The 16,590-nt window shown below is 33.7% G+C and overlaps 1 protein-coding gene across 1 annotated transcript in view; it reads right to left on the reverse strand.

Moving 5' to 3' along the window:
• The window catches only part of LOC114333091 (voltage-dependent calcium channel subunit alpha-2/delta-3), a 174,388-nt gene that overhangs the window by 65,848 nt on the left and 91,950 nt on the right, over positions 1–16,590 (reverse strand). Inside the window, exons 9-11 of the mRNA XM_028282924.2 lie at positions 9,331–9,467; positions 7,700–7,879; positions 5,474–5,548 (exon numbers count right to left, since the gene is read on the reverse strand). Of these exons, the coding sequence (XP_028138725.2) occupies positions 5,474–5,548; positions 7,700–7,879; positions 9,331–9,467 (392 nt within the window). The remainder of the gene's footprint in view (positions 1–5,473; positions 5,549–7,699; positions 7,880–9,330; positions 9,468–16,590) is intronic.

Genomic DNA, 16,590 nt, shown 5'->3' on the forward strand with positions numbered 1-16,590 from the left:
ATATGTATTGGCTAAGAGGTAGGTACTCCCAACTTTCCATCCAGAACAAAGTACTAATTTACCAACAGATATTGAAACCGGTGTGGACCTATGGCCTACAATTATGGGGCTGTACCAAAAAAAGTAATTACCGAAATTTAGAAACGCTCCAGAACCGAATATTAAGGAATAATGTATGTGCTCCTTGGTATGTTCGGAATGACGATTTGCGTAGACATCTTAAAATCGAATCTATTCCAAATGAAATTAAGAAAGTCGCCAGGAGACATGAAGAGAGGCTCCATAAGCATCCCAACCATGAAGCACTTCAGCTTCTTGTCAACGAACCCCAGATGCGAAGGCTCAAGAGGACTAAACCATTCGAGCTCGTGTAATGTGTAAAGTTGTACCGGGCTTAGTGTTGTGCATTGTATTGTAGCCACAACAAAGACGTGAGTTATTAGTGAAAAGCAGAGTCAGTGCTGTGGTGTGTAGCCACAACAAAGAAGTGGGCATTTCATGTAAAAAAAGCTACGATGGACCAGGTGACATCTAGTTTGCAAACATTTTTAGGGAAATTAGGTTAAAGAAAAAATACTGATTAATGTTATAGATTAGGTGTATTTATATTGTTTAAATGAAAAAAAACTCTTTAATGGACGCAAGAAAACGAAGAGAAGGTACATAGACATTCATTACATTGAAGAAGAAAATTATTTGTAAATAATTGAGATCTATCTTGTGCAGGCCTGTCGAGGAGGCGGTACAGCCGGTACATTTTCCGAGGCCCGGCGATGTAAGGGGCCCGGCGTCGACCAAAACAAAGACTTAATTTTTCCCATTTTTTTGCTCTTCACTTTATGTGCGTAATTTATCACTCGGCTTTATTTCTGTGGCTTGGTGCTAAAAGGGCCAATGTCAATATTTTACTTTTTTGTCCAGCTTTATTAAAAAATTTAATATTGACAAAACAAAACGCAAAAAATGCTTGGTGTTAAAAATGGACAAAGTGAATTTTTTACGTTTTGTTTTGTCAATATTAAATTTTAAATAAAGTTGTACAAAAAAGTAAAATATTGACATTGGCTCTTTTAGCACCAAGCTACAGATTTAATATGACCTTCACCTCTATTGAATATATTTAATTGTACGAACATCTTCGACAACTATTTCAAGAATATGTAAACACAAGTGAAATCTCTGGAATGGAAAACATCATATCTCAGTACTATACACGAAAAGGGTGATAAAATTAATTGTGAAAATTACCAAGGAATAGCTGTAACCGGATCTATGAGTAGAATATAAATATATGGAAAGGTTTTGAAGAATCGAATCGAGAAAGAATATTTAGATTCTGAAGTAGAAGAACAAGCAGGATTTCGTATTGGTCGATCCACTATTGACCAAATTTACTCCTTAAGCCAGATAATAGAAAAAAATATCATGTTATAAAGAAATTCATATGTTGTTCGTCGACCTACGGAAATTCTACCATAGCATTCCTCTGAAGAAGCTGTGGAAAATAATGGAAAGCAAGAATGTTAATATATATTTAATAAAAGCCGTCAAAGTACTATACAATCAAAATCAAACCCATAACAAAAATAAATGCAGGGACACAAATAACAACAGGATATGTAACATCAAAAGCATTAAAGTAAGGATGGTGCATATTCCCCACTTTATTTGAAATATACCTCGAAAGTGCTTTAAAAAGATGTAAACAAAAATGTAAGTAGAACAATGGGGATACCACTCACCAACACTATGGTGAATCATAAGATCCACAAAAAAGATCTGACATAAATTCAGGTCATACTCCATTAGTAGGCGTAATGAAGATAAAACTGAATCAAATATACCACGATTTGATGTCTCAGATATAAAAGAAGAACCTGTACGTCAGAGGTTAACACAAGAAATAAATGATAACTTAAAGAAAATCAAACAAGAAGTGATAAAAACAACAGATGTTAATGACAAATGGAACATGATACAAGAAACGTTAGTAGAGGCCGGAAAGAAGATATTACCCACAAAAATAATAAAAAAACAGAGATGGATGACTTCAGAAATCCTAGATCTAATGGAGGAAAGAAGGAAACATAAAGGCAGGAGTAAGGCAAAATACAAGGAAATACAGAGATTAACAGGAAAAAAATAAAGGAAGCCAAATCCACCTGACTGGCAAATCGATGTAGTGAAATAGAAGGATATTCTAAAAAGTATGATAGCTTTAACATGCACAAGAAAATAAAGGAAATCACAAATACACAGCGAAAAAAGAAAGATGGCCTTCTTAAAGACATAAATGGAAAAATTATTATAGAAGTCAAAGAGAAATTAAAAAAGTGGAAGACATACATAACAGATCTGTTTGAGGATAATAGACAAGAACCTGAAGAAATCGACAGCGAAACGGGACCAGAGATCATTATGGAGGAAATCGAACAAGCAATACGAAACGCAAAAAACGCAAAAACTGTAGATCCAGACGAAATACCTGCGGAATTACTGAAATGTCTAGAAGATGAAACTGTACCTGTACTACTGGATCTATTTAATGAAATATATAAAACCGAAAAAACCCTCAGGTATGGATGGTATCCACCTTTGTAACAATACCAAAAACAATATATGCCAAATATTGTTCGGACTATAGGACAATATCACTAATAAGCCATATACTCTCAAAATATTTCTAAAGGTGATTCATGGAAGATTATACAGAAAGCTAGAATATGATATGGATGATACTCAATTTGGGTTCCGCAAAGGACTTGGAACAAGAGAGGCATTGTTTACGTTTAATGTCCTCTCTCAAAGATGCTTAGATATGAACCTGGATATTTATTCCTAGTTCATCGACTTCGAAAAGGCGTTTGACAGGGTCCGTCATCAAAAAATAATAGAATTATTGAAAAACAGAGATATAGACAGACGAGATTTACGAATTATCATCAATCTGTGTTGGAACCAAAAGGTCAATATAAAGATAGAAGAACAAGAATCCGAGAATATTTATATAAAGAGAGGAGTAAGACAGGGTTGTGTTCTGTCGCCGCAACTGTTTAACCTGTACAGTGAAGCCATATTTCAAAAAGCGATAGCGCAGCTAAATAACATAAGATTCGCTGATGACACCGTTATAATGGCAGACACCCTGGAATCGCTACAAGAATTGCTAAATAGAATTAACGATTATTGCATTCGATACGGACTAAAAATAAACAAGGACAAAACTAAATTTATGATTGTCTCAAAAACAGAACATGGAAATGAAAGGTTAATGATAGAGCACACCCAAATAGAAAAAGTGAAAACATACAAATATCTGGGAACCTTGGTTGATGACAAAAATGACCAAAGCAAAAAAATTAAAGTCCGAATTGAAACTGCAAGGCAAGCATTTATAAAAATGAAGACACTGCTTACAAACAAAGACATTCATTGAGGGCTCTAAGATGCTACATATTTTCTATATTCCTATACGGAATGGAAGCTTGGACATTGAAGAGACAACACATGAGAAGTATAGAAGCGTTCGAAATGTGGTGTTACAGAAGAATATTGAAAATTCAGTGGGTTCAAAGGATTACCAATGTTGAAGCGCTACGACGTTTAAATAAGGAGTTAGAAATTATGAAGAGTATAAAAACTAGAAAACTGGAATATTTGGGTCACATTACCAGAGGACAAAAATATGAGTTGCTGAGAATTATTATGCCTTAGAGGATGGTTTAACTGTAGTTCATTACAACTGTTCAGAGCAGCAGCCAACAAAGTGGCCACAGCCATTATGATATCCAACCTCCGATAGGAGAGGGAACTTTAACAAGAAGAAACACTATGGTTCATACGCTCAACTTTGAAGAGTTGAGCGCATAACTCTTCAAGTTGAGCGTATTGGGATCGTGCAAGTTCGGAAAAACGACACCTGGTTTCAAAGCTCGGCAACATTTTTAGCACTTTTAATTATATTGGCCAATCATATTAGTCCTGGTTACTGGATAATTGTCAAGGCCATAGCCCAAAAAAAAAGAAGAAAAAGTAAGATTCAGGTTATGTTATTAAAAGGTAAACATTCTACTACAAGCAAAACACCATTAATTAAATTCACATTAATAATAATTGCATATCATATCAATATTGTGGAGCAACATATAATTTTCACAATTTATAACACATCATTTTCGAAATACCATTTTCTTCAATGACAGTAGGTCTGAAATATACGTCCATTTGACAATTTCAATTAACAATATGAATTATTTAAGAAATATATGTTAAGAAAGTTGCAAGATTTGACCGCTATACGCGCACGATCGTTTCTCGTATCCCCTCCAAGTACTTGCATACAGCGAATATACCTACCATAATGTTGGTGTGTGGCCATAAACTTTATGGTCCGAAAATTAATTGAATAATATGATATAAGGGGTCTAGCAATGAATAAAAAGAAAACTAAACCAAATACTGCATTGGATGAGAACAAAAAGATCTCATATTAGACGGCATGACCACGATAAAATGCTGCTACGACTACAAATATCTAGGCATCGACATTTCGTTTGATGGAAAAAGCCATAAGAGAAAGAAATGCGTCAGGAAAGAAAAATCCACCACAATGTTAAACAACATTTTATGGGACTAATCCATCAGCAAAGAAAACAAAAAGAGAATATATGAGACTACAGTGAAAAGTATCACCCTATACAGCAGTGAGGTATGGCTATTGTAAGAAAGAACACTGGCAACGCTGAAAGCAACGGAAGTGGATTTTTGAAGAAGAGCAGCAGAATGATATAGAAGGGAAAGGATTACCAACGAACGCATTAGAGAAATAATGGTAATCAAACGAACAGTCACAGATAACTTATCTGGTTCGGACATATACAAAGAATGCATAAATGAACAAGTAAATAATGATAGTGAATGATAAATGAATATTGAATACCAAAGAAAATACTAAAATGGCAACCAGATGGAAATGGAAAACGACGTAGACCGAGAAAAAGTTGGAGCGAAGGAATAGACAAAGAACTGAGAGAAAGAATCATAGAGGAGGACCTATGGAACAACCGGACGAAGTGGAAATTGGAAGTGACAAAACGACAGAGAACGTTATAAAGCGACAAGTATTAGTAGTAGCTCAATTTGAAATATTCTAATTTATTGTTATATTGCTGTTGCGACATCATACGTTGTTGTTTTGGTTATGGTGCCAGCATACTGCTTTCATATATTACCATAACAACTAATGTTGCTTGGAACGGATTCACCGCCCGTAATATATTCCTGCCCTGTAAGTATTATAAATATTTTCACTATTATAAATAATACAATCAAAATTTAATAATTAAACAATTTTTTCGCAATTTTCTTTTTCCGTTGGCCCGCGCATCCCTCTCAGCGGCCCTCATCTTGTGTTTATATAGCATGTGTAAATCAATAATATTAATGTACACTTATTTATTTAAAATTATCTTACCATAGGACGTAAATCAGGATGCATAAGAAGGTATCCATTATTACTAACAATAAAGGCATAACCATTGACACCAATCTAAAAAGAAGAAGAGGAATCAATTTCCACTTTTTTAAATACATAGTCCTACCATAATTGGTAGTTTATTTGTTATTATGATTTGATATCTACTTATAGAATTCTTAGGAGGGAATTTTGGGGAACATCAATTTTTTTTAATATCAGCGAAGATGCTAGACTACGAGGTCATCACTATAAATTGAAAAAGGAATCTTTTGAAACTTCTTCTTCTACGGCACTACAGCCCAAATTGAGCCTTGACCTCCTTTATTTTTTGCCTCCGCTCTTGCTTGTCTGCGGCTGCTCTTCTCCATACACGAACTCCTAAAAGGGCTTGTGCGTCGCTGTTTACTGTGTATTATCAGCGCTTTCTTGGCTTTCCAACCGGTTTCTTTCCCTGCATTCTAACATTCAGTGCTCTTTTTGGTAGCATATCCTCTCCCATTCTTATCACATGTCCGGCCCATTGCAATATTTGTATCTAATGAAGTCTAATAGGGGTGTTTCCTTATAAAATTGATAAAGCTCGTTGTTGTATCGACTTCTGAAGATTCCGTTTTCCTTCACAGGTCCTAGTATTTTCCTCAGTATTTTCCTTTCGAATGTGTCGAATTTGTTTTTGAATGTTTCTTTCAGGACCCAGGCTTCACCGCCATAGCATGTTATTGGTCGAATTAAGGTTTCATATATTCTCATCTTTGTATTTTGGTGGACACTTTTACACCGAAATATATGGGAGAGGGCAAAATACGTTCTGTTTGCCTGCGTTATTATTTTCCGTATTTCTCCATCGTCTGATCCGTCGGCATATATTTCTACTCCCAGGTATGTAAACTTTCCAACCGTTTCAATGTCATCTTCATGTATTATGTTTTGTGGGACTATATTTCTTCTCGTCTGAGTCATAATTTTTGTTTTTTCTGTGTTAATTTCCAGACCTAACATTTTTGTTTGTGATTTAACTCTGCGTATGTTTCCTGTGCTCCTGTTGATTTTCTACTCATAATATTAATATTACCGGCATAAGCAGCCAGTTGAACCGTTCGGTTGGTCAGTAGGTTTCCTCGTCCAATTTTAAGTTGCCTAACCGCATACTTCAGTGCCAGGATAAACAATGTTGGGGCTAGCCCATCTCCCTGCTTTAGTCCCTGCGAAAATTTGAAAAAGTCTATCTGGTGGTTTTGTATTCGTACACATGCCTGAGTTTCATCCATTGTGGCTTTAATGAGTCTTATTAACTTGTGTGTTAGTTTGTTCCTTTTAACCGAGTCGTATGCCTGTTTGAAGTCTACAAACACGTTGTGAACATCAATATCGTTGTTCCCATGATTTGCTCAAGATCTGTTTGACTGTAAATATTTGATCCAGTGTCGATCTTCCCCGTCGGAAGCCAGTCTGATACTCTCTAATAATATTTTCTGCTAGTGGTTGAAGCCGCGGGTTTATAATATACGTGAAGACTTTATATGCTGTACATAGTAGAGAGATTCCACGGTAGTTTTTGCACTGGAATTTGTCTCCTTTTTTATAGATCGGGCATACTATACTTTTCTTCCAGTCGTCGGGTATTTTCTCTGCTTGCCATATTATGTCTTTAATGAGCAAGTGGATGTGACTTGCTAGGTGGTCGCCACCTACCTTATACAGTTCTGCTGGTTTTTCGTCAACTCCCGGAGCTTTATTTTTTTGTGAACCTTAATAGTTTCGAGAACTTCCTCTATGGTTGGAGCTTCTACTCCATTCTCTTCTACGTAGTTCATACCCATTTCATCTTCCATGTCTACTTGAGTTCCAAGTAGTGTCTGAAAATAATGCTTCCAGGTTTCTGTGACTTTCTGTTGGTCACTGATTATTTGCCCACTTTCATCTTTACTTGAGTTCCAAGTAGGGTCTGAAAATAATGCTTCCAGGTTTCTGTGACTTTCTGTTGGTCACTGATTATTTGCCCAGTTTCATCTTTAGATAGACTTGTTTGAGGTTTATACCCACTTTTTATCTTTTTTTAGGTATTCGTAAGCTCCTCTAATTTCGTCCGTTCCCGTTCCCTAAGATCTTCCTCGTTTATTATTATTCCTGGTTCCGAGAACCAGGTTGTTAACTTCTAATGTTACTAAAAATATTTAACTGAAAGCATTATCGCCATATTTTTATCTACAGAAATAAGAATACCTTATAGGGAACTGTAATCCTTTCAAATTCATCAATTGGTACGTCGGTACCAGCAACTCCTAAAAGGTAAGCCGTTGTAGTATCATTCATCTTATTGGTTTTTGTGTCATAACATGGTATAGCCACTGAAGTTAACAGTCTATAAGGTTCTACAACAGTGTTATCCAATTTGGTGTCATACTAAAAAAATAATAAAACAATATTTTAGTCAGTATTTTATATAGTTTTGGAATAAAATATACGAATAAAAATTGCTTATCTGAACAGTAATAGTAAAACTTCTTAATGCTTCTTTATAACACTGGGGTGATTTCTACGGACTGGCTCAAGCCCATCTTTGTCGCAATAACTAAAAAACACAACTAAAAATGCTCAGAATATCTATTAATTAGCCTAATAAGCCACACTCTTAAGATTTTCCTAAGAATAGTTCAAAACAGAATTAGACCTAAATGCTAAGAAGATCTCGAAGATATCCAACTTGGTTTTAGAAATGCTATAGGAACCAGTGAGGCACTTTTGCGCTAAATATCTTATTACAAAAATGCCGCCTTCAAAGAAAAGATCTATTTGCATGCTTTGTGAACTTCGGAAAGGCATCGGATAAAGTACACCATGTAGAATTAATGCAGATGCTAAAAAATCTAGGAAGAGATGACATGGATATTCGTGTCATTAAAAATTTGTACTGGAATCAAACTGCTGTCATAAAAATTTGAGATAACTACACCGACGAAATCTACATAGCACGAGAAGTCAGACAAGGTTAGATACATTTTGTCCTTAACATTGTTCAATGTTTACTCAGACCAGTTATTTAAAAAGGCACTTAAGAGACAGCCATATGGAGCAAATTTTTAGCCTTTAGTTGTAACCCACATCCAGATGCAGATCTTCAAGTAAATGGTGTCCAAGATGAAAAAGTTCACAAAATGACATATTTGGGAACTGTCATAACGGACCAACTAGATCCAGACATAGACAAACGCAGAATAGCAATGACTAAAACTACTTTTATGAAAATGAAGTCATTTCTTTGCAATAATCATCTCATTTTAGAACTCAGACAAATAATGCAATGGTTAAGTGCTATATGCTTGGTCTATACTTTTGTATGGTGCAGAACTGTGAACACTAAAAATATCGACCATGAACAGAATAATTGAAGGATTGGAAGTGTGGACTCAAAGACGGGTGCTGAAGATACCGTGGACAGCAAGAAAAACTAATGAAGGTCAACAAAGATAAAGATCTGCTAAAGACTGTTAAACACCGGAAAAGGTCTTATCTGCGACATATAGTAGAGGAAATTAATATAGAATACTAAAACTGATGGAAGGAAAACTGTAGGAAGGAAACAGAGAATCAAAATTTTTGATCATACTTGAAACAACTTAGATTTGATATCGTCAGGACATCAGGATATCGAAACATAAAGAAAAAAGTAACAACGGAATAAGTATATAAAGACGCTCAATAGAAAAGAAAATTTTTATTTTCTCTCTCTCTCCTCTCTCTCTTTGTCTCCAATTTCAATTTAAGAATAGGTATATTAAACATGGGCGACTTTTAAATACATTTAAAAAACTTAAAAGTAAATAGATATTATTCACAATATTTGAAGTGCTTACTGTTACATCTGCATAAGCGTGAGTCCAAGATACAGGGTGATCCTCTCCTTGCAACACTAATGGCCGTGCAATCACGCTCACATATTGAATTACAGAAACACTGACTTGTTCTAAACTTGCAACAGGAGTATAATAACCTTAAAAATATAAATAAATAATAAAAAATATATTTATTAAAAATACATAATAGAAACTCATATTTTCTTCTACGATTTATATAGATCTAACATGCACACGGCAAAAGGTAGGTGTATATTAGATGGACATGAGCTAATAGGGATGAAATACTGCAAAAAACAAGCAAGAATCAGCTCAATATAATAACGAGCTTCCTTATTAGACTTGAAAGTTTATTCAATGCTTCTGGCCTCACTTTCCACATATCTCCAACATACTGTGGGTGTACTAAATAAAAAACCTACTAATAAAGGTTTTGACACAAAAAGACCAACTATTGTCATTTAAAGACCAGAAATTTCACATGACTGACTAAAATAAGCAACAAAACACCACAAGCAATCCAGAAACACTCACAAGATGAGATTCAAAGATGGCAAGGATACCGTAGGTAAAAGGCTTATCAGAAAAATTAAAAGAGATAGGAAACAAGTACATCACAACAATATTCAAAACAACCAATACACTGAGATCTATCCTGTTCAAAACAAAACCCAACAACACGCAAGAACGATCAAAGTATAAAATATGGCAATGCAACAATTATTGTTGGAAAGTTGTAGTCAGAGGCGGATTTGAAGATTTGCCACCTCTGGGCTATTCACAATTTGCCCACCTCCCCCCAGCCATTTTTTACTAAAATTTACCGGCCCTGAATTCTGCCGCCCTTGACATTCAGCCCATATATTATAAATCCAGTCCTTGTTGTAGCTAAAGAGGATTTGCAGAAAATTAAAGTGAACTAGTGTCACACTAGAAAATTAGAGAATGGGAACTAGTGCCACAGAACCGACAAGAATGGAAGGCAATAGTAAACGCGGCAAAGAGTTGATGATGATTAGTAAGCAACTATAGGATCACAATTATGGTACATCCCAGTAATATTATAAGTTGTCCACAACACATTGATATTATTTTAATAACAGCACTTTTTTATAGCATTATTTTGTTTCGTTTTATTTTGTTTGTTTTCCTTTTTAGTTTTATTTTGTTATAAATAAATGTATTTATAACAAAATTAAAGTGGAGTGACAAAAAAGGATAAAATTAAAAATGAGTATATTAGGGGAAGTATAGGTGTAGCACAAATTGATGCCAAAATGAGAGAGCATAGGTTGAGATGGTTTGATCATGTTCAACGGCGATACGTTAACCCCCAATACGAAGAATTGCTGAAATGCAGATTCCTGGAAGGAGTAGGAGAGGAAGACCAAAGAAGACGTGGGGGGAGACGATTAGGCAAGACATGTTGGTAAAGGGGATTAATATTGATATGACCCAAGATAGAATTGTGTGGAAAAATGGCAATTAGGAAAGCCGAACCCGCATAGGGATAAGGCAGAGAGAATGATGATGATGATCCTAATGAAAAAAGATTGTGTGTACTTGGTACGCACGTAAGATGTTATACTTCTATTATTATAATTTCAACGAAATAAATATATTTTAAACAGTTTAATCGTATTTTTATTTATATATTAAACCAATTTTAACACTTAAAATAAAATACCAAAAATTAAAAATACCGTTAATTGTTTATGAAGTGTAGCCTTCGCAGCGCAGTTGCTTTTCCCCTGGATGAATAGTAGAAAATCTAAATAAATATATTTGCTAACAAATTATCATTAATATCTGTCACCGTCCTATATAATCGAATTAACAAAAACACCATTTCATAATATATTTGCATTAATACAAAACTTAAAAGATTTAAGAATTTAATTAATTTTAGACGAAATAAAAATTTCGTATGACAGTAATGACGATGACAGAATGCTTTTGCCTGATGGCCGATTTCGATGTTTAATCGATAGTTGTTTAAGTAATCAATATTGAATAAGTACCTAAAGGCTGTATGACACTATGCATTTTCTTGTATCGTTTCTGATATCGTTTCTGATATGTCAAAAAAATGCATAGTGTCATACACAGATACAAGAAACGATATCAGAAACGATACAAGAATTTGTGTCAGGCACAGATTCTTGTACAAGAACTGCGCTAATTTCTGCGCAAAGAGCAAAAACCTAAAACCTGCTGGTAAAACATCTAAATGTCATAATGGCGGCTGAAAATGAGATCATATGATTTATGTCTTGATGAATTTATTTGTGATTTTGTAGGTATTATTTATAAATCATTTATTTATACTTAATATACCGTTTGGTATGGACTACTGTTCTACTAATAACCATATATTTAGCTCCTAGTAAAGTTCAAACTATGTATAACTTTGGGTTTCATGTAGCATAATTTTTTAATAGAGGAAAATACAATAGTTCCTAATTTAGATCAAAATGAAGATAATTCTAATGCAAATATTTTAAAACAAATATCAAAACAAAATAAAAAACACAAATAATCAACAGTCAACGTAAAAATTCTGGTTAACATTAAAATGTTAAATTTATGTTTTTAAAAGTTTATACATTTTATAAAATCCTTCAAAATCAGCTGTAGACGCAGTACTACCATACTAAACTAACCATACCAATGTAACCGTGACACAGGGTGACAAACAAAATTTCGACCAATCACGTGCCGAATTTCATACAGTTTTCGATACAAGAATTTGCATAGTGTCATACAGGGCACAAATGTACGTACAAGAAACGATACAAGAAAATGTATATCAGAAACGATATCAGAAACAATATTAGAAATGATACAAGAAAATGCATAGTGTCATACAGCCTTAATGACCTAATTACTAAATCTGTAAAGTTTCGATTTATGTTTTATGAATATAATTGCAAAATACTACAGAATTTCACTTTCTGACATAAATTTAATTAATCGTAACGTAAATTTTGTACAATATTTTGAACAATTAACGTAAATAAATTTTAAGTTCACTCAAATAAATAATCGATTACTGCCATCGACCGCTTACATTCAGGGCCGGTTGTTCGAACGCTAATCAAGAAGTTGATTATAATCAATCATTTATTGTAATCAATTTTCTTGATGGGAATCAAATCGCGACATGAAAAATACATGTAAAACACTAATCAGTTATTGATTGTTGGTAAAACAGTAATTAAAATATAGCTGCAGCTCTTAAATTATTAAAAATTGCTTATTATTATTATTGATTTGTAAGTAAAAACAAGAAATTAACATCAGAAAGAGTTTAATTATGTTTTATTTTAAATTAAAACCAAAATAATAAAATAAATCAGTCAACATAACCTCAAAATGCGACATATGTCAGAAGTACGCTTAATCAAATATAATTGTAATTAAATATTTGATAATGATCAGTTTTGATTAGCGTTCGAACAACCGGCCCTAAATCTCAGTTAATTTGATTAATCGCGGAAGGTAAAGTAAAATTCTTCTTTCAGTACAATAAAGTGTTACTTTACTGCCGCAAATCAGGACAAATGAGTACAATAATGAATGACTTTAGTGACGGTTGGCGATAAAAAATACACTTGCAGTCATAAAAAGCGGGTCACTCGACGAATTATTCAAGTTAAATGTCTCGAATTTTCTAAACCTGTTATTCGATTTGAGTGATTTTTTTAGTATGTTATAGCCTTATTCTCTAACAAGATCGCTATAATAATATTGTTGCTAGACAGGTAAATTGTCATTGTATACCGGGTGTAACAATCATACTGTGTTTATTTCTCAAAGTTCGGAACACCCTGTGGAATGTTTGAGCATAGATAAAATATTGAAATTAAAACTCGATTGTAGCCTTAGGCTATCTTAACATTTTCTTTTTTGTTTTATTTGTTTATGTAGGATAATAAGAAAGTTAGGCACGTTAACAATTAACCATGTTCTTCATCAATACAGGGTGTTTCTAAATAAGTGCGACAAATTTTAATTGGTAATTATGCATGAAAAAATAATTACCGATTGCTTTATAAACGTATGGCTGCAAATTCTTCGGTTTCGAGATACGGGATGTTGAATTTTTTCTTACAAACTGACGATTTATTTATTGCTCTAAAACCGGTTGAGATATGCAAATGAAGTTTGGTAGGTTTTAAGAGGTAGTTATTGCGCATTTTTTGACATACAACTAAGAATTTTATATCCACCATTGACGTGCATACGGGATGTATCTAAAATGTTTATACCCGTATGCACGCCAATGGTGAATGCAGAATTATTAATTGTATGTCAACACAATAACTGTCTCTTAAAACCTACCAAATTTCATTTGCATATCTCTACGGGCTTTAGAGCAATAAATAAATCGTCAGTTTGTAAGAAAAACAAACATCCCGTATCTAGGAAAAGAAGCATTTGCCGACATATGTTTATAGAGCAAACTGTCATTATTTTTTCATGCAGAATTACCCCTTAAAGTTTGTCGCACTTATTTAGAAACACCCTGTATTGATAAAGAGCATGGTTGTTGACGTGCCTAACTTTTTTATTATCCAACAAAATCAAATAAAATAAAAAAGAAAATGTTAAGAAAGCCTAAGGCTATAATCGAGTTTTAATTTCAATATTTTATCTATACCAAAACATTCCACAGGGTGTTCCGAACTTCGAGGAATAAACACAGTATGATTGTTACACCCGGTATACAATGACAATTTACCTGTCTAGCAACAATATTACTATAGCGATATTGTTAAAGAATAAGGCTATAACATACTAAAAAAATCACTCAAATCGGACAACCGGTTTAGAAAATTCGAGACATCTAACTTGAATAATTCATCGAGTGACCCGCTTTTTATGATCGCAAGTGTATTAACAAAAAATTTTAATTTGTTTAAACAAAGATTATTTATATAATTATACAGCTTTTAAATGGGAATATTGATATTGAGGGCGTCAAAATGTAAACGTTGGTAAGTTTTCCTAAAAAAAAGTTCTAAAACATAGGATAAAATATGTAGTTGTATTTTGTTAAAAATAAATTAATTCATTATAACAAAACTAAAGTATCTTTGTTATTGCAAAAAATAGAAACATAATGAAAGATATGCTAGAAGAAATAAAAGAGGAAGGGGAGACAATGGGACTCAGATTAAATGAAGAAAAGACGAAAATATTAAGACTAGGGAAACCAGCAATAAAAGGAAAAACCAAAATAGGAAATTCAGAGTTTGAAGATGTAGAACATTTCAAATACCTAGGAGTGACAATAAGCAAAACGGGTGAAAGAATACCAGAAATAAAAGAAAAAATTTTGGCAACGAATAAAGCTTATTTTGCAAATAAAACACTACTTAAAAGCAAAATACTGTCTATTAAAACCAAGATGAGAATGTATAACACCATAATTAGACCAATATTATTATACGCAGCAGAAACAATGACGATGACTAAAAAAGATGAAGAAATCTTAAGAATAGTGGAGAGAAAGATCATGAGAACCATACTGGGACCAATCAGAACAGAGCAAAATGAATATCGAAGCCGAACAAATGCAGAGATTAAGAAAGTAATAAAAGAAGATATCGTGACCAAAATAAAGCAATGCAGAGTTAGATGGTTAGGTCACATCTGGCGGGCAGGAGATGAAGCAGTGACATATGCTATGATAGAATGGAATCCAGGAGGAAGAAAGAAAAGAGGAAGACCAAGATCAAAGTGGTTGCAAGAAGTTGAAGAAGACTTAAAAAACGCAGGAGTCAGAGAATGGCGGTGAAAAACTAGAGACAGGAAAAAATGGAGAGAAATCGTTAAGAAGATAACATAAGCAAAAGGGACTGATCCTCCTAAGAAATAGGATCTAGAAAGCTTTCGCGACTTAGCCCCATATCGGGGTGTACAGTCATTATATATATATATATATATATATATATATATATATATATATATATATATATATAAAGTATCTTTGGGATTTGGTAATGCGTTATTTAGGTGTCTCTACTTGAGTAACATCGGATAAAAAAAATGAAGAAAATTGTTTTATTGGAAGCCGAGAAAATACATTTTTACGAATTCCGATTTTGAACTTTGAAAGTCGATTTTCTTCAACCTAATTTTTTTGGTATTTTTCAAGCGCAATACCGTTTCTTTTTACTTCCAACTAAAACTGAAGATCTACGACAAATTCTGATAGAATTTAACAATGCCTATGGAATTGGTGCAGATGAGGTGGAAGCTGATCTTGCTGCTTTTAGGTCCTTTCTCACTTCTGAAAGGATTATACACCTGCAAAAATCAAGGGAATGTCACCGAAATTACTATTCCGCTGTCTCTCCAAAACGAAATTTCTAAACATAACGCCGTGTTCTGAGGGACTAGAATCCTCAAATTGTTTTAGTGATAGCAGCTTTAGCATGGTTCTGATTAATATTCGTTCTATAAGATACAAAACTGATGAATTGTTTTTGTTCCTAGAGGAATTAGGATTTTCCCTGGTAGTTGCGGTTACAGAGCACTGGCTTGAAGTCAACGAGCCTTTTTTTTTGTAGAAAAATGTAGGTATGATCGTCCAAGCTCAGCTCATGGAGGCACACTGATTCTTTCTAAGAGCAATGATTTTTCTTTGGTAACAAAATATAACTTTGTGTTAAGTGAAGCCTTTTTTGAGTTTTCCTTAGTTTACAATAAGAATCTCAATCTTTATATTATTTGCATTGATAGATCACCTGACTCTTCCGTGGAACTATTTTTTCAGAACCTGCTAAATTTGTTAGATGACCTACCCCATAAAAGTAGAAAAATTTTATGCGGGGACTTTAACATTGATTATGCTGCTGCTTGTGCTACACAAATATCCTTGATCAACATATTTGAATCGTATGGTCTAACAATGCACGTTGATTCTCCTACAAGGATTATAAAAACTTCATCTACCATAATTAATTATACTGTCTCAGATTTCTCGCCCCTTGATGTCCACTCTACAATTATTAATGCTGGACTATCCGATCATGAAGCAGTTTATACGAAGTTTAATATCTTCAGCAAACCCTCCTCGAAAACCCGACGTTTAGGCAGGATTTTTTGTACCCGGAACTTTCGTAATTTCCAAAATTTATGCTTAAGCTCTGAGTGACGCTTTCCTTCTATGGACGTGGATAATAATTTCAGTGATTTTTTAGATAAGCTTGTCTGTATCTTCAATAAAGCTTTTCTTTTAATTCCAATTAA

Source organism: Diabrotica virgifera, chromosome 10 (genome assembly GCF_917563875.1).
Source record: "Diabrotica virgifera virgifera chromosome 10, PGI_DIABVI_V3a".
NCBI lineage: Eukaryota > Metazoa > Arthropoda > Insecta > Coleoptera > Chrysomelidae > Diabrotica > Diabrotica virgifera.